At 45.7% G+C, this 23,089-nt stretch overlaps 1 protein-coding gene across 1 annotated transcript in view; it reads right to left on the bottom strand.

The window, feature by feature from the left end:
• Positions 1 to 23,089, bottom strand: part of SETBP1 (SET binding protein 1) — a 323,214-nt gene that overhangs the window by 285,660 nt on the left and 14,465 nt on the right. Inside the window, exon 2 of the mRNA XM_045020887.1 lies at positions 19,072 to 19,729. Within this exon, the coding sequence (XP_044876822.1) occupies positions 19,072 to 19,563 (492 nt within the window). The 5' untranslated portion in view covers positions 19,564 to 19,729. The remainder of the gene's footprint in view (positions 1 to 19,071; positions 19,730 to 23,089) is intronic.

The following is a 23,089-nucleotide window of genomic DNA, read 5'->3' as shown; positions in this document are numbered from 1 at the left end:
GCGCGTACAGCCCGGAGGTCTCGATTCCCCTGTAATTCGGCTCGCCAGAAGCATCCAGAGTAGGTTTCCGGAGGCCACATCCAGCCTCCCATTGTATGAGAAATAGCTGAGCCTTCAGTCATGTGGACATTTTAATTGTTAACATCGGTATTTTGTTTCCCTCTACTGTAGACAGTTTGCTGTCTGTTATCTGTCCTTCATATGTAATTAATTGTGCTGTCTCTTGCCTCATTAGAAATGAGCCCCCATCCCCCAACCAATCAAGTCGCAGTGTGCATTATTTAGGTTAAATCATGTTTAAGTAACTACATAAATAGTAGGTCACTTTTGCCTTTTGTCTAGGCTGAGACTGTTGCTTGGCTTGTTTCTCAACATGCCAGACCAGGAAAGCCTCCAAAGGGAGGCGTCTCTCAAAGGGAAGCTTTCCCCAGGCACTGTCAATGCAGCATAAGGCAATCCTGTGGGTTTGTTGGTGTTTTTAAGCAGTTCTCTCTCCTGGTTCAGAGCAGAAGGTTCACACAGTATATAAAAGAAGAAGGTGCCAAACTTTAATAAAACAGGCGTAAAAGTTAACGCACCAGAGCAAAATCCTGCTAAGTGGATGTTAATTGTTGAGCAAGAAACAATGATAAGGGAAGACATGCAGATTGTTTTGTTTATTTTTTTCTTAGTGTATTCAGTGAAACCATAATTGCACCTCAACACACACACCCAATTTCAGCAGAGGTTTTGCTGTAGCTAGGATTGAAATCTGCAAGCTACAGTAGAACTGAAAGACTTCAGAAATTCTCTCATATCAGAATAAATGGAAATGGGCCCCTCTGTATATTAGTTAAAAAATAATCAAGGAACTGGGTGGACAGATTCAAGCAACATGGAAACCAACATGAATCAGGATCTTAAACTCAAACCAAACCTAAACCAAAAACTTTCTTTGAGCGTCAGAATCATTCACTTAGATTTTAAGACTCATTTACTCACATCTTTGCACTTCCTAGGCCAAATCCCAAGGTTCTTATATAGATCAGACTCGTGTAGAACCCCCAGTGACATCAACTAACTTGAGATCTTGGAGATTCAGTTACCTGCTGCCAGACTGGACCAACATGCTGACAGAGTGTGAAAGGCTGAGCTCCTACCCGAATACAAGTAGGAAGCACTGGGAAACGCATGAGAAAGCCTGTTCTCCTGAGATTTTCAGCCCAGCTTTAGCATTTAAAGAGATTTGGATCATTTGGATAAGCTTCAGGGGAATCATATAAACTTTTGCATATTTATCTAACCAAGATCAACTATCCTCTTTGGCTTTGGCCATCATCAGTTATGCAACTTGACTAGTCAAGTTTTAACTATTCAGATCAAACCCAAGGTGCTATATGCTATGTACGAAGGTTCTGAAATGCTTTGGGAGGACTTCAGGGTGAAAAATGCTGGATATATTTTAAGTATTGTTATATTGAACCAAATTACTGCTCATGAAAGTGTCATATTGACAGCTCCCAAAGATGAAGTGCTCTCTCTCCACAACAATCTCAGCACAGATGATGGAGCAAGATCCTTCCAAACCACCTGAAACCAACAAATCTAAGTCCTGACACGGGAAGTCCACCCTAAGGAACGACACTGGTAGTTCTGTCTCCATGCCCATCTTGTCCTTGACCTTTCTACTGACACTGCTAAAGGGATACCAACTAGGATAGTGGTTTTGGGGGAAATGGAGCTAACCTGAAGTCACTAGCACATATCACCATCAGGCACTGAACAGTAATTATTCGTTTATGTCTTTCACTCACTACTGACTTAGGCCAGATTCAAACCCATGACCCATAAGTGAAAGACGCTGTTATAAAGTTACCAAGATGGTTAACTATTCAGTCTTCTTATTACCATTTTCTTGTGTGTAAGAACAGTCATTAGCTTATCAAAATGGCAGTCTTGCCTCCCATCTCCACCTGTTTCATCTTCATGATCAAGCAGAGGCATCTTTGGGAATAAATATTCAATTAACCCCTTACAAAGCTTTCCCACTTACAGGCAGACGACCATGAAACATCCACAGCTTGGTTAGCCAGACTACATGGACTGCTTCACTGTGACACTATGAAAAAGGAAGGGAGAAAGGCAGGAAGAAAGAAAAACATGCAAGAGTGGGGGGTGGGGAAGACAACAATCAGAGATGTTCAATGGGAATGTCCAAAAATAACACAAACAGGATCTCCCTGCCATCTGCTCCAATCCTCTCTGAATGGCTTTCAAAGCAAAAGCCTAGCCAACCCCTGACAAACAAAGCACTGTGCACCAGTTTTAATGGAGTCCCCCTTTCCCTTACACACACACCTTCCATACCCCTCCAGTTGCCAAATAAATGACAGTATGCAAAGAATTTGCTTCGGTTTGGAGGCTGAATAAACAGGGAATAATTTTGCAAGTGCTCCCATATGTCTCCGCTTCTCTGCTTACAATGGACACTAATAAGATTTGCCATAGCTAATTCATTCTTTCACACCAATACCCTATTCTCCACCTTTCAAAAAAAAATTCAAATTCTTTCTTCTATCCCACATGTAGTTTTTGCTTTACTTCCACACAGTAGAAGCACAAGTGTTTCAACAACAAAGCCCACCCATCACAAAACAGAATTTTCAACTTAGTTTAGATTCCAAACTTAGGTTTAATAATTGGTTTTACTGAAGCTAAAGGGACTGAAAAGCTTTCGTATTTATTCTTTCGATTTTTTAATTCTGGTAAAAATGACAGGAGGGTGGGGTAAAGGATGAGGATTTGGTGGTAAAGGGAGAACTGCAAATTCAAACCCAAAAGCATTGTATTAGTGCATGCAAACCAGAAAGTGAAATTGACTCAATACAAAGGAAAATGACACCCGGGTGTTTTACATTGTCCCACAAAGCAAACAAATACTAGAAATGGTGAACAAATAAACACAATGTTTAAACTGTGATTGAATATAATTGATGGGGATCTTAGCAATCCAAGCCGATACTAGATACAGTACAATATGCTTGGTCGCCTATAAATAAGTAAGTAGGTACAAAGGGGATGGAAGCCACAGAAATAGAATTTTTATTTTTCACAAATCTATAGAAAAACATTTCAATCCCACACTTTTTCTTGTTCTTTTTCACTGAGTTATTTTTAAAACACCATAAGCACATTGCTATCAGAGATGGTGAAACCCTTTTTGAAATCTGAGGCCTAATGACTTGAACAAACAAACAAACAAACAATTCCCCCCTCCCCCTTTTCTTTCTCCCTTCCCCATCCCCCGCGAGTGCAGTTCTTGCCCCTCTCGCACCGACACACAAATGGCCTACCCATCAGAAAGGGGGATGGGTAAAGAAAGGCCAACGATTATTCCTCTATATGAACAAGAGGAACACGGTGGAGGAGCAATGGGGGTGGCTGGGAGGGGATTAAAGACCCCGCTTCCCAGAAAGAGGACCGAGATTGCGAGGAATATGGCACAGGAGTTAATTTGCAAGACCTCAGGATTGGGAGCAAAGGTCACACATAATCCAAAGGAAAGATATTTGGTCATCCAGAAGGTCAACACTTCACAGAGTCTGGCAGCAGCTGGACCCTCAAGCCAGCAGCCCCCCATGCCCACTACCGAGCCACCTGGAAAGCCAGGGAAAAGCGCAGCAACAGCAAGAGGTCTAAGAGGCCAGGGCTGCTGGGAAAGATCTGTGACATGCCAAAGGCTAAAGAATGGATTGTTCTCCACAACCCCACCCCCCAGCATATACATGCCCTGCCCAAATCCTCACTAGTGGTGTTTGTCTAGGTCCCCCACTGAGCGCAGCCATGATGAGAAATACCTGACAATCCCGGTCACTATTGTACTGCCTCTCACTGTCTCCTTTACAGCACTGGACTTGAGCAGAGTGGTATGGAGAGGATGTTTTCTCATCTTTCACACAACAGCACCCTTCGCCAATGTCACTCTGTCTCCTGCCCTGGAAACCACCCTTCTCCACAAAGCGAAAAACCTGCTTGTCTACAGCTGGGGGTGGTGCCACTTAAACGTCCTTATTCCCCTTGACCTCAGGGCAGCCTTGGACTCCATGCAACTTCCCACCCTCATGGACCTGCCTTTTCAGCAATCTAGGGAAGGAGGCATGGGCCTGTGGTTAAGACACTCGACAGGGACTCAGGGTACGTGGCTTCCGTTTCCAGCTCTGTCACAGAGTCAGATCAGCTCATCCCTTTGTGCCTGAGCTCCCAGTCTGTAAAGTGGGAATAACACCACCTTCCTATGTCCCAGGGGTGTTGGAAGGATTCATTCTTTAACGATGCTGAAATATTTCAGTGATTTTGGGGTGCGGGGAGAGCCACATAACAGTAAATAGACTAGACCAGAACAGGCACCTCTTGCACCTCTTCTTCTTCTGCTTTTTCCTCCCATCTAACTGCTCTCTCCCTGTCTCTGGGGGCAATCCCCTTTTTGCACCAAACCCTCTCTGTATGGAGAAAGCAAAAGGAGGTCTCTAAAACACACGCCTGTCTTCTCCTTTTCCATTCTCAACTCATCCCTCCCTTTGAATCCCCTATACATAACCTCGATGTTATTCTCGACCATTAACTTTCATTCCCCTCCCATGTCTCTGAGGCGATGTCTACACTTAAACCGCTCCAGCAGCACAGCTCCAGCACTGCAGCTGCCTTGCCGGAACCCTTCAGTGTAGACGGGCCATGGGAGGGATTCTCCCATCACTGTGGTTAATCCAACTCCCCAAGAGGCAGTAGCTAGGTTGACAGAAGAATTCTTCCGTTGACCGAGTGTTCTCTACACCAGAAGTTAGGTTGGTTTAATGATATCACTCAGGGGGGGTGGATTTTTCACACCTTTGAGCGACATAGCTGGGTTGACCTAACGTTTTCGTGTAGACCTGGCCTTAGTCCCACAGCTCTGCCTATCAGCACCCCCGCCATGCAACGCAAGGACCCCTCTGCCGCCAGCAATGCTGTGAATTTCCCAGAGCTCCAGGATCTTCAGACTGGGCACAGTGCAACTGCCTGCCTTCTCACCTGAACAAAGAAGAACTCCACTCACTCCTCGTCCACTTCAAGATCCATATCAAAACTGCCTTCCTTGCTTTGAAAGCCTTCCATTGATGTACTGCAGGCTACTCCAGGCACTTGTGTCTTTCTAACTCCTTTCTCACGCCCATCCAAACACTAGATTCCTTTTGGCATAAGCTTTGGCACTGTTTCTGCAAGAGCCTTCTCCCTTGCTGCTCCCACCCTCTGAAAGGGCCTTTCTGTATCTTTCTGCCTCATCCACTATCTATTTTCATGTCCTATTTAACAGCCCATATCTATACAGTGCATCATCCCTTTTCTGACCCATGCCCTCTCGCTCTTTTCATCCCGTAGTTTAGCTAATTGTAACTATATTATTTAACTCTGTGACGCAAACTGTACTGTATATAATGGGTGTGAACTGCTATCAGCTATTTGGTCAGAGATGCTCATTGTTCTTAGAAGACATAGTGCCTAAAATGTGTCAGTACCCAAAATAACACAGCGAGGACTTTCATCAGCCAGTAGGGCTTCAGAAGAGTGGAATGGGGGTAGGGAGGAGTATGTGGAGAGGGATTACTTTTCTACTTTTTCTACCCAGGGATTAACACATGGGTTTCAAACAAGAGGACTCCCTTCCCCAGCTGACAGCAGCAGCTGCAGCTTCAGACTCGCTCACACAGTGGCAGGGAATCGAATCAAAGAGAAAAGAAGAAAGAAGACAACCTTTCCTTGGGGAGTAGGAAACACAATACGAGCCCTTCTGAAACCCCTGCAAATACGGGCTTGATTTTAGTTTTTCTTTGGGAACAAAGGGAAATTGGTATTTTTCAAAATTCTTCTGAAAGCCAACGCAGCAGATGGTTCATTCCATACATGGAGAAAGAAAGGGAAAAAAAAAACACCCTGCCAGGATACAGATCAGTGAGATGTGAGGAAGATGGGCACAGTGGAATGGCCTCTGACCTGGGGATTTCACAAAGAGTTATGAAACCATGTGGACAAGATGCACTGTGTTGCCTGGTATATCTAACATGCAGCTGCTGTTTACCATGATAACATCTTGGGCTTTATTAAAACAGACCAGGAGAAAGGAGAGATAGCTAGGTAGCTAGGTAGCAGTTCCCTCTCATCTGTTTAGCAGCTCACCAAAATCCTACACCACAATGTTTTAGCAGGGAGAAGTAAAGAAATTCTCCAGCTGAATCGACAGCATCGCAGGGAACGATTCTTTATTTTTTATTTTTTTTGCACGGCCACAATTTGGACATTAATCAGCATCCGCCTCACTTTCATGGGGTTTTCGCTGACACAAAAAGATTCGTCTTTTTCTTTTGATTCCGGATGAGTCATTTTGTAAACTGAAACAAGGCGAATCAACAGCTTTTACGCTGGCTGCAAATACACATTAGCAAGTGAATTGCTGTAGAGAAACCCAGGTAGTGCAGAGCTTTAGAGCCACTAAGGGTGAGTTGTTGGGACTCACACTCCAGCATCCAAACCCCTCAGTCTAAGCCTCTGACCTTCCCCACCACCACTCCCAGCTTTTACATCCTTTCTGAGAGACTGAGGCTCCTCCAATTGAAGTCAATGGCAAAATTCCCATTGATCTCTATGTTACCGTGATCAGGCCCGAAGACTTTGTGCTGCAGCCATCTATGCCTCCCGTGTGACAATAATTACTGGAGTCAGTGCACACTGATCCCAGTCAAGTCCAGTAAGGAAGAGAAATGGATCCATCCAGAGCCCATTAATAACATTCCGTGAATCAACCAGGGAAGGCACACGAGGTGTTCCCCTCCCATAGAATATCAGGGCTGGAAGGGACCTTAGGAGGGCATCTAGTCCAACCCCCTGCTCAAAGCAGGACCAATTCCCAACTAAATCATCCAGGTGTAGAACATGCTGAGGCCCCTCCCACTGAAGTAAATCGCAAAACTCCCTTTGATTTCAGTGGGTGCATGTTGGGAGCTAATAGCCACTCTTGCCAGTCCCAGGAGCTGATCACCTGAACTCAGGTCCCTCACATCATGCTGTCACCAATTCCCATTGTTCTCCAGATCCACCTATTGGAACCCCTTTTTTAAAATCAAGCCAGGCACATGGGAATACAATTACAAATAGTTGGATGAAATTAAGATAGGAAGAAAAATGAGGCTGAATAACCGAGGGAGTGGAAGAAGTGGGGAAGTGATGGAAGGGAGGTTCTTTCTAATGATTAAATCTATTACTGGAGAATAGTCTCCCAAGGAGAGTGATGGAAGCTCTGTTGAGAGAATTATTTAAAACTGTACTCAACTATATAGATTCTCCCATACAGATTACCATATAAATCTCCTGCAATGGCAGGAGAGGGGCCAGATAAACTCATCAGTTATTTTCAACTAACTTCTTTGACTCTAAGTAAAATGTCTCCCTTCGTTGGCTGGTGTTTGTTGTAGCCTCACAATAACTGTCTCCTCTGGGAAAAGCTTCTGGTAATCTATGCTTTGCGACCTGTTTGGGTCAAGAGACCCACCACAGGGAAAGTCCTTCCAGCTGGAGGCAGGAGGATTTCTGGATGCGAGGGTAAGAGATGATCAGAGGTTACTCAGAGCTTTTCCCCAAGGGAATGTCATGACCCTGTTTTGCTTAGCTCTAGTGGGCAGCTTCCAACAAAGAGCATACCAGGAAATATGGCAGGTCCGACAATACAAGCACCGCTGAGAAGCCGTCATGCTCCCTCAGCACAAAAGGACTAGTTTGTCATATACAGTGATATCAAATTTACTGAGAGAAAAGCCATTTAATAAGCTGCCTATCAAAGTAGATTCTACCTTGAAGGACCAAAGAAGCAATTTCCCTCCGTATACTGCCCTGGACAACTAGCTAATTGCATTACAGGAGTGCTGTCTTTTCCTGAAGCTTCAGGTACCAGCTGATGGTGGGAGGTGGGAACCAACACGGGGTGGACCAATGGTCTGATCTGAGGTGTCATATTCCATGCTCCACTGCTCAGACCTGAACCTCCTGAGAGAAAACAGAGTAGTCAACAAGAGCAGATAGGCCACTTCCTTTGACATTGCCACCCTAGCACCACATTCAATCAGATATCACTGGGCGAGTGAATATTACATGCCAACTCCCTAAAGGACGATACTCATCTTTTCACCGGTGTGGATCAGGAGTGACTCACAGAATCATCTAGTTCACTCCATGCTGAGGCAGGATTAAGTATATTTAGGCCATACTTGACAGGTGTTTGTCTAATCCTTCCAGAACAGGGTTTCCACAACCTCCCAAGGTAACCTGTTCCAGTGCTTAACTATCCTTACAGTTAGAGAAACTCTCTAATATTTAATCTAAATATACCCTGCCGCAAACAAAGCCAATTACTTCTTCTCCTACCTTTGGTGGGCATTTATAGATTCCAAGGCTAGAAGGGACCATTGTGATCATCTACTCTGACTTCCTGTATAACACAGGCCATAGAACTTCCCTGAAATAATTCCTAGAGCAGATCTTTTAGAAAAAAAACAGCCAATTTTGATTTAAAAATTGTTCGTGATGGAGAATCCAACACGAAATTTGGTCAGTTGTTCCAATGATTAGTTACATTAACAATTTACACCTTATTTCCAATCTAAATTTGTCTAGCTTCAACTTCCAGCCTTTGGATCATGTTATACCTTTGTCTTCTAGATTGAAGAGCCCGTTATTAAATATTTGTTGTCCATGTAGACACTTATAGGTTGTAATCAAGTCACCCCTTAACTTCTCTTTGTTAAGCTAAATAGATTGATCTCTTTCAGTCTATCGCCATAATGATTTTTTAATCCTTTAATCATTCTTGTGGCTCTTCTCTGAACCTCTCCAATTGATCAACATGTACATGACGAAAAATTAAGCACCTTCCTCTTTATAACAACTTTTTACATATTTGAAGATTTCTGTCCCCCTCAGCTGAAATCAGTGGCATGTCAATGACATAAAGCTAGGGCAGTGGGAGAATAAAGCTCTTAAACCTCTCAAGGAACTACCTGCGATGACTGAAGAGTCTAAGAAGAGGATGAGAATGCATATTTGTCATTTGCTATTAATAATAGTCTCAAAGATTTAAGGCCAGATGGGACCATTCTGATCACCTAGAACCTCACCCCGTCATTTCTGAATCAACCCCATCAGTCCTCTTTGAGCTACAGCCTATTTTTTAAGCAACAGGTTGATATGCACAGCCAAGGTTTCCAAAAGAAACTAGCGATTTGGGGTGGCCAACGTGCAGCATCTTTAAAGAGGACTGGTTTTCAGGAAGGTGGTGTACCCACCTCCGAAAAATCAGGGCTCTTTAAGGGGGTCTCAAATTGGGTATCCCAAAATTGAAGCACCCCAAATCACTGGTCACTACTAAAATGCTGGGTATGGATTTTATTATGCATTTCCTCCCCTCCCCCATCACATTTCTTACCTGTAACTTTCCCATATGACCTGGATTTGTCATTATGTCGGGAAATTATAGACTTGCTATATCGCTCACAATGGCCACAGGCTGCATTCATAAAAGACAAAAGACTCTGGCTGTGGAGGGGCCCAGGAGTGCTGCTGGAGTTGCAGGCCTGTCTGCACTTCCCTAATAAACTTCTGTTTTCAGAGGGCTTGTAACACCCAGCCATAAAAACTTGCTCCAGGCTAAAGCTCACAAGACAAGATCTCAACCAAGAAGTATTTTTAAATCTTTTTTTTTCTTTAAATACCACCGGGAGGGGAGGGGGTGCAGAAGAATTCAAACTATAAAACAAGCACTGAATGCCTGACTAGGACACCCACAAGAGCAAAGGAGTTCAGAGAAAAGGCAAAAAGCTGCTTTAAGCCAGCTTGTTCCTGCTCTCCATTGCACACCTCTGATCTCTTACCTACCAATCGGTGGCAAATACATAAAGGTAGCAAGCCCTGCTCTCAAAGATGGATGATCTTGTGGTTAAGGAATTGGGCTGAGGTGAAGGAGGGCTAGGTTCAACCCCCGGCTCTGGCACAGGTTTCTTGCATGACCTTGGTAAAGTCACTTAAATTGATCATGCCTCAATTTCCCCTTCTGTACAATGAGGGTAACACTATTTCCTTTCTCCCACTTTTTTTTATCTAGTTAGGCAGTAAGCTTGGCAGGGTAGGGTAGGAGCTGTTTCTTACTCTACGGTTGCACAGGGCCTAGCATACCGAGTCCCAGTATTAGTTGGGGCCTTTAGGGAACATGTACACAGCCTGTGGCTGCGAGCCTCCCTGCCTGGCTCAACAGAGTTGGGCGAGCAGGGTTTGCACTACCACACTAAAAATAGCCGTGTAGACATTACGGCTCGGGCTGGAGCTTGGGCTCTGACGCCTAGGGAAGAGGTGGGCTTCAGAGACTGAGCCGCACCTTCAAAGCGCTGTCCACACAGCTGTCTTTGGCGCACTAGAGTGAGTGCTACTGGCCCGAGTCTGCCGCGGCTTCCAAAACGCTGTGTCGACATACCCTTTAGGCACTGCCCTAACACAAATAATAATGCTTTTCGTTTCTAGGCAGGCCCCATCAGATTCCCACTCACCCGCCTACCTCATATTCACTGAACGTATGCGGAAGGTTTCAGTGCCAATATAAGCTAAAGATAATGTTTCCCATACAGAGGGATCATGTTAAGGAAGGCAGGAAAACACAGTAAATTCAGCCTGTATTTGAGGGCCACTTATCAAACTGATGCCTTTTAAGCATCCAAAGTGGGAAAAAAGTCTAAACATTTATTTTTAAATAACTACAGAAGGGGTATTTTTGTCAGGGGTATTTTCCTTAGATGAAGGTGAAGCTGAGGGAACAACTCCTAAACAGGGAAGTAAACAAAAGTCTGCTGGAGCAATCACTCTCTATGGCTCAGGGCATGTCCGTGAACCAAGAAAGCCCAAGCAGTTTCCTTGACTATACCGTTGAATGTGCACAAGTGTCTGAGTGTGAGGGAGAAGACGCTGTTTGTGCACTAACGTGCGTGAGAGGCTACATCTACACTACAAGTGCTACAGTGGCGCAGTGGTGGAAGGGGTTTTTCCGTCGCTTTAGTAAACCCACCCCTTGAGAGGCGGAAGAATTCTTCCATCAACCTAGCTGTGTCTCTTCCAGGCCTTAGGTCAGCTTAACTACATCTCTCGCGAAGAGGGGGGTGATTTTTCACATCCCCGAGCCCCAGCTAGGGTCAGTCTACGTTTGAGGTGTAGACCAGGCCTGAGTGAGACTGGGCGTGAGACTGAATAGGAGGGAAAGTGTGAGTGTAGGAGGGGCTGGAAGTGAGTCTGTGTGTGCAAATATAAGTGAGAGTGAGAGGTAAATGTAAGTATGAGCTATGCAAATGTCAATCTGTGCGTTTGAAGGTGTCCATGGAAGGTGAGTCGGGGGTCAGCTGTGCACGTGAGAGAGACACTGGAGATTTGTCTCAAAGTGTCTGAGAGTTTGAATGAACGTGTGTAAATTGGAGGGGAGGCAGGGGGAGCGGGGTTGAGACCGTGAAAATGTGTGAAGGAGAAGGGGGTGTGCATGCCCAGTATCTAGCATAGCTGCACTGATCTGGAGGACTCCGAGAAAGCAGAAGCAGTGCTTTCAAAATGCAGCTGGCACATCCTGACATGGCTGAGTTTTTACAAGACGGGACCTGAAAAAAGTCCATCTCCTGTCCCCCTCTCCTCACCAAGCTCTTTTCCCATGATTCTGCAGTGAAAAACCTGATGGCCGAATCAGCTCCAGGAATCAGGTATCTGTGAGCAGCAGGTCTGAGCTCCTCTCCACTCTGCCCCCAGCTGCCCAGAACTGATTCCAATTACTTCCTGACCAAAGCCAGTTGGCGTCCAATAAACACACAAGCCAGCACGAGGGATATTGTCATGTTTTCAACAGACGAGGCTTGTGTTTAAAGGCCCAGGACCCAGAGCTTCAAATCAATGAGGAACTAGAAGGAAAGAGACCAGCTGAAAACATTCAGAGGGAGGCTGCAGGGTAATTTAAATGAAAAACAGCCTCCACATGGATGAGCTGAAGTGGGTGGAGAAAATCTTGGCTCTATAGCCACTAAACTTATTCAAATACAGCACAGTCCTTCTCATTCAGCAGTTTGCTTTGGTGAATAGAAACCACCTAAATTGGCAATCTGTATCATTCTCCCCTCACCCCAAGATCATAGAATATCAGGGTTGTAAGAGACCTCAGGAGATCATCTAGTCCAACCCCCTACTCAAAGCAGGACCAATCCCCAACTAAATCATACTGATATTTATTCCTTTAGCAGATAAGTGACCACATGCAAAAACACCAAACACCAGGCTACCTAGATGATAAGGGATGGATCTCTGCTGGCCTGTGCAAGTCATGAACGTGGAGGGGGAAGACCCATTTTTCTCCTGCACAGGAGACACCCATAACGTGGAATAAGGCAGACACTACTCCCTGCTAACAGCAGCACTGGTAAAACTCAAAGGAAGGGCCAGGATGAGTGAATTTTAATCATCATCATAAATCATCCTTCCTTTCTCACATGCTTTCATTTTGTTTATAGATAATTTCACTTTTTGTTTTTTTCACGTGCCAACCCAAGGTATTCTAATTGGTGTTTCCAACACTGTGAGGGACAGAAAAAAATAATAATTTAAATTTACAAAAACATTTCAGAAATATTTGAGGCTTGATTCTCCATATTTAGGCCCACGCAGGCCTCTTAGGGCAGTGTTGTGCTGGTCTCCCAGTGCAAAGCTGCCAGAAGTCATTTTATCCAGCCAGTGGAAGATTCCCCTCATGTTAGTTGCTCTGCTGGCACACAGCTGCTGCAGCACACCTCTCCCATCCCCTGGTATAAAGGATAGGTCCTATACCGCCACCTTTCCTATACCCTAGTCCTCCCCCACTGCCAAAATGACACCTGGTGTAGGCAGTATAATTTAGAGCAACCTCAAGGCTGCTCTGATCTATGCTGGCTTGGTCCCCAGAGCAGAACCATCCTCAAGATCAAGGGCCTATAATAGGTTCCTATGTGCCGTGATTCCTTAGCTGTGCCCAGCATCCCGCGGGGGGGAACTGAAAAAATCTAGCCTTACCATTCTGTGCTGCTAGCACTTCAGACCCACTTTGAACTGATGTAAATGACAATACAAGACAGTGGAGATTTAGGCCTTTGAGTTCAAATTATTTGACTCTGCCCCTTTAAATTTGCCCTTAATTTGGGGGTTTGGATCAATATCCTTTTCATGCACTCACCCCCACTCCTCCGCCAATCATTTGTTCTTTAAAGGTAGGGAACTGGAGGTGACCATCTGTCCATCAGAAAAAAAATTAAAAAGGGGAAAAAACAACAGGAAGGGGGAGAAGTCCCCTTCATATAATTGCACCTTTAAAAAAAAAAAATCACAACTTTCTTGAAAGACAAGGGCTTATGCCAACTACGCCCAAGCTCAAATCCCAAAGGGAGATGATCATACACACAAGGGGATCCCGAAATGATATGCCCTTCTCGAAGAAAAACAAATATGAACGGTGAGCAATTTGAGGATCCTGCATGCAAATCAGAAGGGAAAGGAATACAGCACAGGGGTAATTTGACAGGAGAGAGAGAGATACTGTGGAGGCTCATGCGAACCTGCAGGGAAAGGGAAGTGTGCAGGCCGCAAGCCAAGGGGGAAATGTTCACGATGTGCGTGCTACTCCAAAGAAAAAGGAGATGAACAAGAGAGACAGGAGCACGTAGGAATTCAAGGAGAAAGTGCTTGCGTGGAGGGTGTACAAAGTGAAAGGAAAGGAAAGGAAAGCATGCGAATGGAAATTAAGGAGAACGGGGCGCTTGAAAGGAACTTCCTGATAAAGACAGACACTCTTGATTTAAAATCAAGATGTATATATGAGAGAATCCAAGGAGCAGAGCTTCCTATGAATGCACACAAGAAAAATGTTACTGCCACTGCTTATATCTCACTGATAACTTGAGTCACCCTTCCTAAGCATAAAAAAAAGGAGTTTTCATGCCCTGAGGCAGTGAATTATGCATATGAGGGGAACTCGGAAGTTTGGCACACTAAGTAACACAACAACAACAAAAATCAAGTGTTTACAGCAATAGAAAAATACAGAGGGTAGCAAAGGAAGGAAAAAAAACACAGAACTACTTTTCATCTGGGGCTTGTTAAACCCCGCGAGACAGGCCTGGAATGTTGATGGATTGTTTCTTAGCATGTGGTGCCATGCTTTTAGTGCCCATCAAAGCTGACAGCTTGTTTGCCCACTTCCAAAGGGAAATGCGCTAGGATCGACTAAAAGATGCAGACTTGCAATGGCCCCTCTGCAGGTGTGGAAGCGACGGCATGTGCCGCAAATGCCACGCTTGCAAGGTAGCGGGGCTGTGGCTTATGTTGTGTTTTCTTAATCAGAATATACCTTCGAGTCACAAGTGGGCTGAGACCCACCTCCCTTTCACCGGGTCTGTGACAGTCACCGGGTGGCTAGTCGTTTTAAAGGGAGACCGTCCTCAGCCACCTGTGACAGTTAGGAAGTCTTCTGCAGATACAAAACAATGGGTGTTGTAAACACCAATGGCTCAGCCCCATCCAACCCAGTGCAGAGAACAGCTGAAAATACTACCAAGTACTTACAGAGCAATTTTACAAATTGCTGTACAAATACTAACCAAAATGGAATCCGTCTTTACAGGAGCCCGGCAAACTGGGCAAGCCACTACCATCAGCCTCCTTTTACAGAGGGGGAAACTAAGGCAAAAAACTTGGCAGAGCTAGGACCGAAAGCAAGACATTCCTGGATTACTGCCTAAGTCTCAAACCATTAGGCCGAGGATTTGTGAATTCTTTTTCATAATGGGAACCACACCCAATAAAATCGTCTCCTGGATTCCCTCCACTCTCATAACATCCCCGGGCAACTGCAGTGATTGTTCACATGGAAAAGCAACAGGAGGAAAGTAGTTAGTATATGTCTAGCTTCTTTTAATGTAATGTAACTGCTGGAAACAAAGACTGGAGCACTCCTCTCCCTCCCCTGGTGAACAGACAGATCTCCACTGACCCCATTCCACCAAGCACCAGTGGTCCAAGGACCAGTCTATGGCTATGGCTACACTTAGCGCTGCACAGCGCTGCTGCGGGAGCGCTGCCGCGGGAGCGCTTTGAAGCGCGAGTGTGGTCGGAGCGCCAGCGCTGGGAGAGAGCTCTCCCAGCACTGTCCGTACTCCACCTCCCTGTGGGGATTAACGTGGGGCTCTGATCCACCTCCCTGTGGGGCTCTGATCACACTGGCGCTTTGCAGCGCCGCAACTTGCAGCGCTGGAGGGGGTGTTTTTTCACACCCTGCTGCAGCGCTGCAAATCTGCAAGTGTAGCCATGGCCTGAGAACTGATGCATTAGCCCAGAAGAACACTATAGGACTAAGAAATAGGCATAACTCCCTCCCTACCTGGCCACTGAATAAACACTATCGCCCCAGTTCACAGCTCTTTTACATTACTGGCATCACCACTCCTTTGTGTACCCACATGCTGTTATTTAAATTGCTTCCATGTTTTCATTACTTGCCCTCTGTGCTATGTGTATTGAAACTCCTGCAAGCCTGCTGAAGAGGTATTTGTAAGCACTGGGGACTAACTGTAGCTGTGGTTTAAATTATTATGCAACAAACCTAAGTGATTTTTCAAGTCCTAATAGAGTTAGCTCCTCCTTGGGGGGAAAAATAAATTCGAACACTAGTCCTCTAGGTGTAAAACAGCCATTTACACCACTGTCATTCACATTAAGGGCAATGGATAACCTGAGAAGGGTTTGATTTTTATCGGTAGATATAGACAGTCGTCAATTACACCATACACGTACAAACCAACGAAATAAATAATAATCGATAATCATCAACATTCTGAGATAGGCAAAGTAAGACAAATGCTGTTTGAGAAGCTAGTAGACTGCTGCCTTAAACTGTATAGAACGTGTTGTAATGCCAGGGTTAAATAATGTCCCACAACTGTGAACATTTCAATAGATCAAAATGGAAAAAAAAATGCTGAAAAATAAACATTGATATTATCCGTCAAAATTATAAAAATAATAAAAATTGAATTCCACCAAGCCTAGCTACGTAGAGCCCTCGATCCACAAACATGCCTCAGTGGGAGTTCAAAGTAGTGTGTAGCCCTGAATACGGAACTGGGTGGTAAACTGGAATAGTGTCACTGCTCTCAATCCCAAGGAAAAAAATATAGCGGGCCAACATCTCCACTGAGACCAATGGAGTTAGGCCTGCAGAAAATCTGGCCCACAGGCTTCACTGTATTGTTCCCGATTGCTACTGTTCTCCGTTGGTGATCTGTTGAGTTTGCTTTTGCTAAAGCAGCAAGAGATGAAGCCAGTATAACTGTAGGAATAAAATACCACTAAAGCACCACAGATCCCTGGCTGGTTTAAATAGTACAGTCTCTTTCTCACACATAAATAAAGCTGGCAGTACTTCTGTAAGCCAATGCAAAAACTCCCTATATGAGATGCATACTCCTCTACATGGGACAAACCCACAGAAGGGCAAGAAAGCCTCAGCTCCGGTTCAAGTCAAGTTTCAACTTGCAGTTTCCTTCTAACCTCAAATTAACTGTATCTTCACAAAAAAATTCTATGTAACCCTCATGACACGCACATCAGCCGTTCAGCAACCACATGATTTCACTGTTGCACCCTTTGACCTCCCTTCTCCTTACCTGACCCTGGCAAGGTCTGTCATCATCTCCTGTTACAACTTGCCTTCATTTAGGGCCTGATTCTGCAAGCTGGATGGCGAGCAGCACTTACTCACGTGAGTAATCCTACTGGCTTCATGGTTTCAAGATCAAGCCCTGCAGACTGCTAACTCTTCTGGGGCAGGGACATTCGGCTGGGAAAATCATCAAAGCTACCACATTGTCCTCCTTTATATCCCTCTCCGCGCTTCTTCTTCGTGGAAACGCCAACTGGACAACGGTTAGGCAACTGGTCAACTGTGAGCCCCATTTGTCATGATAATCATAATCACCTCACCCTTATCTCCCCGACTGTGGATAGTATCCACCTGTTGTCTCTTGCCATATATTTAGATTGCCCTGCTCCAAAGAGCTTACAGTCTTTTTGTTATATGGGTGTTCAGTGCCTAGCACAAGGGGGCTCTGATCCCTGATGGAAGCATCTACGTGCTACAGAAATGCTTGGTGTCACGAACTTCAAAGTCTCATACTCTGCCCACACACCAGCAAAAAGCTGCTGAGCTCCGTATCTTTGAATCTCCTGACCTTTGCATGAGTCAAATCTCATCCTGAAAGTTGCAGTGCTGTAGGCGTTTTGCATGGCACTTCCACAACTATTGTTTGTTGACTTTAAAAAAAAAAACAACAACAACCACTTTAGTTGGATGGCCATGCAGGCAGCTAAACACACTACGATGCTAGTACCTTTAATTTGGCCCTGAATTCCAATAAAACCCTGGAAGTTCTTCTTGATCCATATACATCACTATAGTCAGTGTGTGTTCTTATCAGTATGGTTCCACAATCATGTGAGTCTACAAGAGTTTGTTTGGACACACAATCATTAACAGCCAGATTGTGATACCATTATTAATGTTGGTTTCTATTTCACACAACAAACACTCCCATTGAAATCAACAGGACAGCTTGTGGAGTAGATTGTTACTCAGTGCGAGTAAGGATCTTAGTATCTGGGCCTAAGCATTTATTTATATGAGTGGATATCCAGATATCTGGAAATCCGCATCATAGTGGATAAATGGTCCAAAGAAATCACTACTGGTTAAACGTAACGTATTCCCCCCACGTGCAGTACGTTATTCACTGGGATTCAGAGAAAAATTCTCCTTGCTTTCAGTCCTCATGAGTTCACAGTCCTTAAGATTCACTTTGGGTAAACCAACACAGGATCATACATTTCACCCAATGTAAAGAATAAGAAACTGCAGCCCAAAGGGTATTTCAAGACTATGATAAGCGCCTGGAAGACAATGGGGCTAATAATGGAGGGATCTTCTCAACCATAACTGTAGTGTTGGTTACAGCCCGCACAATGCTGTAATCAAGCGTAATGGAGCCATTAGCCCTGTATATAGGTACAAGCGTGTTTGTTCTCTGCACACATACCTGTATTTGACAATGCAATCAAAAGCTTACAAAACAAAGGGATTGAGCAGTTGTGCTCAGACACATAGCGGTTAGAAACAGGGGACATCGTTTATCGGTCATTTAATTAATAATCTTAATTCTCAACTACATACAAAACAGAAAAGGCCTTTGAAGGATCAGGATTTTGACCTCCTCAGCACTGGCTATTATAAAGGACAATTCAAGATCATCTTCATATTGTACATGGGAATGCTGGATTGTCCCTGGTTTATATCAGCTCCATGTTAACCAAACAGAGCTTGGCAAATTGGGTGAAGGTTATTTCTTGTGCGCGCGCACACCCACACACACACCTTTTGTTCTCAGCTGATTAGTCTAGCCTTTCCATGACCTTCAGAAACGCAACAGGTTCCAGGCTGCATGAACTCAGGCAACCGGTCACAGCACAGAGGTGCAGATCACCCAGGTTACCCCCACTCCCAGGAGCTCCCAGCAAGGCGGATGGTCCCCCCGATACAGCAAGCAGGAACAGGAAAACCCATTGTGTTCCAAATCTGTTTTGGTAACAGGGCTGGTTCTTATTATTTCTGGAAAAGCAGAGTCCAATACCCAGGGCCGAATCCTGCCCTCAGAGGCATGCAGCTGGCTCCCAACACCTTCCCAAGAAGGCTGGGGGCATGGCCTAGTGGGAGTTGCATGCATGCACCTGTGGGCAGAATTTGGTCCTCATCGTTCAGAGTGTCTGATCCGATTATCTCACTCATCCATGCAGCACAATCTTGTGTAAAAACAGGCAAAGGGGGCCGGGGAGAGGAGGGAAACAGCTCAGTTCATCAGCTGTGAAGAGCTAATAAAGAGGAAAAATAAATAAGAGGCCACTTGAAAGCACTGGTGTCCTTACCTTCTTTTTGGAGTGCCCTCTGTCCTCCTCTTTAGCTGCTTTGCTATTTTTCCCACCTCGGGAGAGTTTCTGCTCGCCAGACTGCTTGATGGTGATTTTGATCTCAGGTGGGCAGATATAGTTCTCCAGGTTTTTAGGGGGCTTCTTTGCTCTCTTAGTGGTCTGGATTTTCAGCTTCAGGCTCCCCTCTGTAAAGTTAGCCTCCTTGATTGAAAACTCCTGCTCTTCCAGGCCATCTCCTGCCACCCATTTCTCGCTGTCCGCATTGGAAGTGGAATCGACGTCTCTCCCAGAACCCAATTCGTCCTCTTCTTCTGGCTCCAGTCGTTCTCCGCTCACCGGGATCCCTTTCCCGGAGCCTGAAGCAGGCAACATGGTCTCCCCCGTGCAGCTAGAAGCAGGTGGAGGCTTCGCAGAGGCAACTGTGGCCGGCAGGAAATCCGCCTCGCCTCCCCTTTGCCGGGAGCTGCCTAGGGTCTCCCTTGCCTCCATGGTAATCTCACAATGCACTGGAATTTTATAAGAGGGAAAGGGGGAAGGGGAAGGTGATGAGGAGAAAAGGGGGGAAACCCCAGGAACTGAATGGTAACTGTCTGTAAAATTTAAAGTCCCAATAGTCCGGACACCGGAAGGAGCTCAGAAGTGATCAAAGCCGCAACTGTTGAAAGAAGAGAGAAGAAAAAGGAAGTCAGCACTCACACATGTGTCAAAGAGCAACCGTAGGACTGACTAAAACAGAGCACAACTGGGCTTCCCCAAGATGGGTCCAATCCAGCACAGCAATGTGCACCTGCTGCAAGGTCCTGAGCGCCTTCAGTGAAGCACATGGGATTTGACAGCACTCAGAACCAGCCAGAACTTGGGCCTAAAATACTAGGGGACAGCCAAGCAACAAACAATGACCTTGTGCACCCCAATGAGATCAAATGGATAATGAAACACACACACACACACACACACACACACAGATTAACATACATACACCTACACACTACTTAAACTGCTTAGATTTGGGATTCATTTGCACCAGATCAAGCTGGAAATGCATCGAAGTGAAGTTCCACCACTGCTTAGGGCTCGGGAGGAAACCTGGAGGCCAATATTTTCACTCGTCACTTCACATACCTCCGTTTCTGGATGCCCACCCTGAGAGGGCTGATTTTCAGAAAGCCCCCAACCTTTGAAAATCAGGCCCCCTTTAAGGTGCCTCAAGTTGGAAACCCCAAAAATGGCAGCACCTATTATCTAATCCCTTTTGAACATCTTGACCGGATGAACAGGAGAAGCTATAGAGTTTCAATAGAGATAAAGCAAAAAAATAGGCATGTTTCATGCAGACCAAGACAAACACCAACCATCCAGTGAACAATATTCTAGGGAACAAGCTACATACAAAATCTTAAAGCAAATAAGGATTTCCCAATCCACTCCTTGTAGCAACAAACTGTAGAGGCAACCCTGGGAAATAGCAGTTTGGCCAGTCATCAGTACAACATGTCCCCTTGTATGTTTCACTGTAGCACCTCCTCAATCTAGAACACAGCTCTGCAGGAGAAATCAGATAAGCTCTCCTGTGGGGACTGCAGTTTGCATGGCTCTCTACTTTCCACTTTTTAAAGTTCTTCATATGACCTTAAAGTTCAGGGGAAACGATCCTGCGCACACATTCTTTACTCAGATTTCCACTGGAATACAGCCAGAGGTCACTGATCTAGCCTTGGCCTGGGACGGTAGTGGTGAAAAGTCCTTACCATCCTACAGCTAAATGATGTGGTGACTTGAGTACAGTTCCTAGTAGACCGATATCCACATGAAAGCACCATCAATAACACTAGCTGGCTTCCTTTTTGGCAGAGGAACTAAGAATTGTGTAACTCACAGAGACTGAGCTGTCAGCTGGCTCTAGAAGTGGTTTCTCTGGCTCATGATAGAGGTACATTGGCAGAGCATATGGAGACATTTGTGCTCAAGTTACATCTCTTCTGTGGATTAAGATGGGACCATCATATCCAGAACAATTGAGCCCACCCTTCCCATAAGGACCAAGTTGAAAGGTATCCCACCTATGCAAAGGGAAGAACAACCCCTCACTCAAAGGAGTTTTCTGGAGGATTAATTACCGTATATACTCGTTCATAAGCCAAATATTTTTGGTAAAAAAGTGACACATCAAAGAGCGGGGGGTCGGCTTATAAATGGGTCTACACCAAAATTTGATCATTTTAAACTCTATGGAATCACTGAATTGAATATCTAATACATTGTGGTTTTGTTTACCTGGAGCATCTGCAGGCATGGAGCCCCTCAGCTCCCTGTGGCCGTGGTTCGCCGTTCCCAGCCAATGGGAGCTGCGGGAACTGCCACTTCCGGCAACTCCCACTTCCCGCAGCTCCCATTGGCTGGGATCAGCAAACCACGACCACGGGGAAGTGAGAGGCTCCATGCCTGCAGACGCTCCAAGTAAACAAAACGTCCCAACCCGCCAGCGGCTTACCCTGATGGGCCAGGAGCCAAAGTTTGCCAACCCCTGAAATATAGGGTCGGCTTATGAAAGGATCGTACAGTTTTTGCTACTTTTACCTAACCATCTTAGGGGGTCGGCTTATCTGCCTGACTGTTTTGATTATGCAGGTGTAACCCACTCTTGGAGTTTGCCAGCTCCTAAAATGCTGGACTGAGCCACAAAGGGGGTCCTACCCTCTGGACCATGACAATAATGGCTACCGGAGTGCTCTGACACCATTTCCCAACATGCTTGGAGACAGGAGCAGGGAGAGAGGAATTAGAAACTCCTGCTGCGCTCTTTGCTGGGTAAATGATGAGGCAGGACTGCTCAGCCCTCAATGAAAGGCTGCAGCCTGACTCAGAGACACAGACACTAGGTTTAGTTTCAGCGTTGGGTCTTGGAGCTGAGAGAAGCCGAACAGCACAGGGAGCCTCTGGTTAACTACCCCCTCCCCCATGCCACAAAGGGGTCTTTGAACTGCAGCAGGAAAGTCGCACGGACCAGGCAGTGACAACTCTGCAGAGACCACCATCCAGACTGGCAGAGATCCAAGCCGGCACTGGCTACCAACAGCCAGGTGAGACCCCCCCCCCCCCCCACAGGACTGAAGACCAGGAAGCCAGGAGCGGACCCTGTCCCACCCAGGCGAAGACACTGTTAGAGGACCCCTTTTTTTTTTGTTTAAGACAGTCAACATTCACAGCACTGCAGCACTCGCCTCCGGACTCAGCCTCTGGGTACCATCCGCCTGGAGAGGTGCCAGGGAGGGAGCTGGGGGTTGGGAAGAGAGGGCAGTGTTGGGAGGTTGGAAATGTGTTGATGTTTAGTATTATTAGTTAACTCTAACCTTTTCCTTCCCCGGATCCCATCTTCCTGCTCCCAATAAAGTCCCTCTTTGTTATGTTGTTATTTTGGGGGGTGCCATTTCTTTGCTGGGTTTGTGTTCAGGTACTTCACTGTTTCCAGTGTGCGGTGTCTTATACTCCTTGCCAGCAGTGGGCGCAATATTGTGACTTGAGCACAGTGAGGAATCACCTTGGGTGGAGGCACCAGGCGTCATAAAAACAATTGCACCCAGGACCCAACCCCCGCGAAGAGAAGGGAGCAGCCCCTGAAGGTAGCAAGCACCAGGGGGGAGGTTTGAGCCCTACCTCGGGGGAAAGGCTACATTTGTAACTGCTCCCCCCAGTTAACTGACCTGGCCCCTTGCCAGGCTTTGTGCCCAAATAGATGATGGGATCAGGGTCAGGGATACCTTCCATTTCCATCCGTGCCAGTCAAATAACACGGCTTATTTATCTGACATTTTGCATTGTTAATTTCCTTACAGAGGAACACACCGTACATAAGACGTTAACGTTCTGCTGTGCAGCATTCCTGCAAGTTACTGCTTTGGTATGCATGCAAGTGCAATGGGCACTCTGTACCGGACCTCCGCCCACAGGAGGTAGAAAGAGCAAGTAGAAAGAGCAAGCAGTTTCTTGCAGAGAATGTCTAGTCAAACAAGCAGGG

Source organism: Mauremys mutica, chromosome 6, assembly GCF_020497125.1.
Source record: "Mauremys mutica isolate MM-2020 ecotype Southern chromosome 6, ASM2049712v1, whole genome shotgun sequence".
In the NCBI taxonomy this organism is placed as follows: domain Eukaryota; kingdom Metazoa; phylum Chordata; order Testudines; family Geoemydidae; genus Mauremys; species Mauremys mutica.
This window is presented reverse-complemented; position numbering and strand designations above follow the sequence as displayed.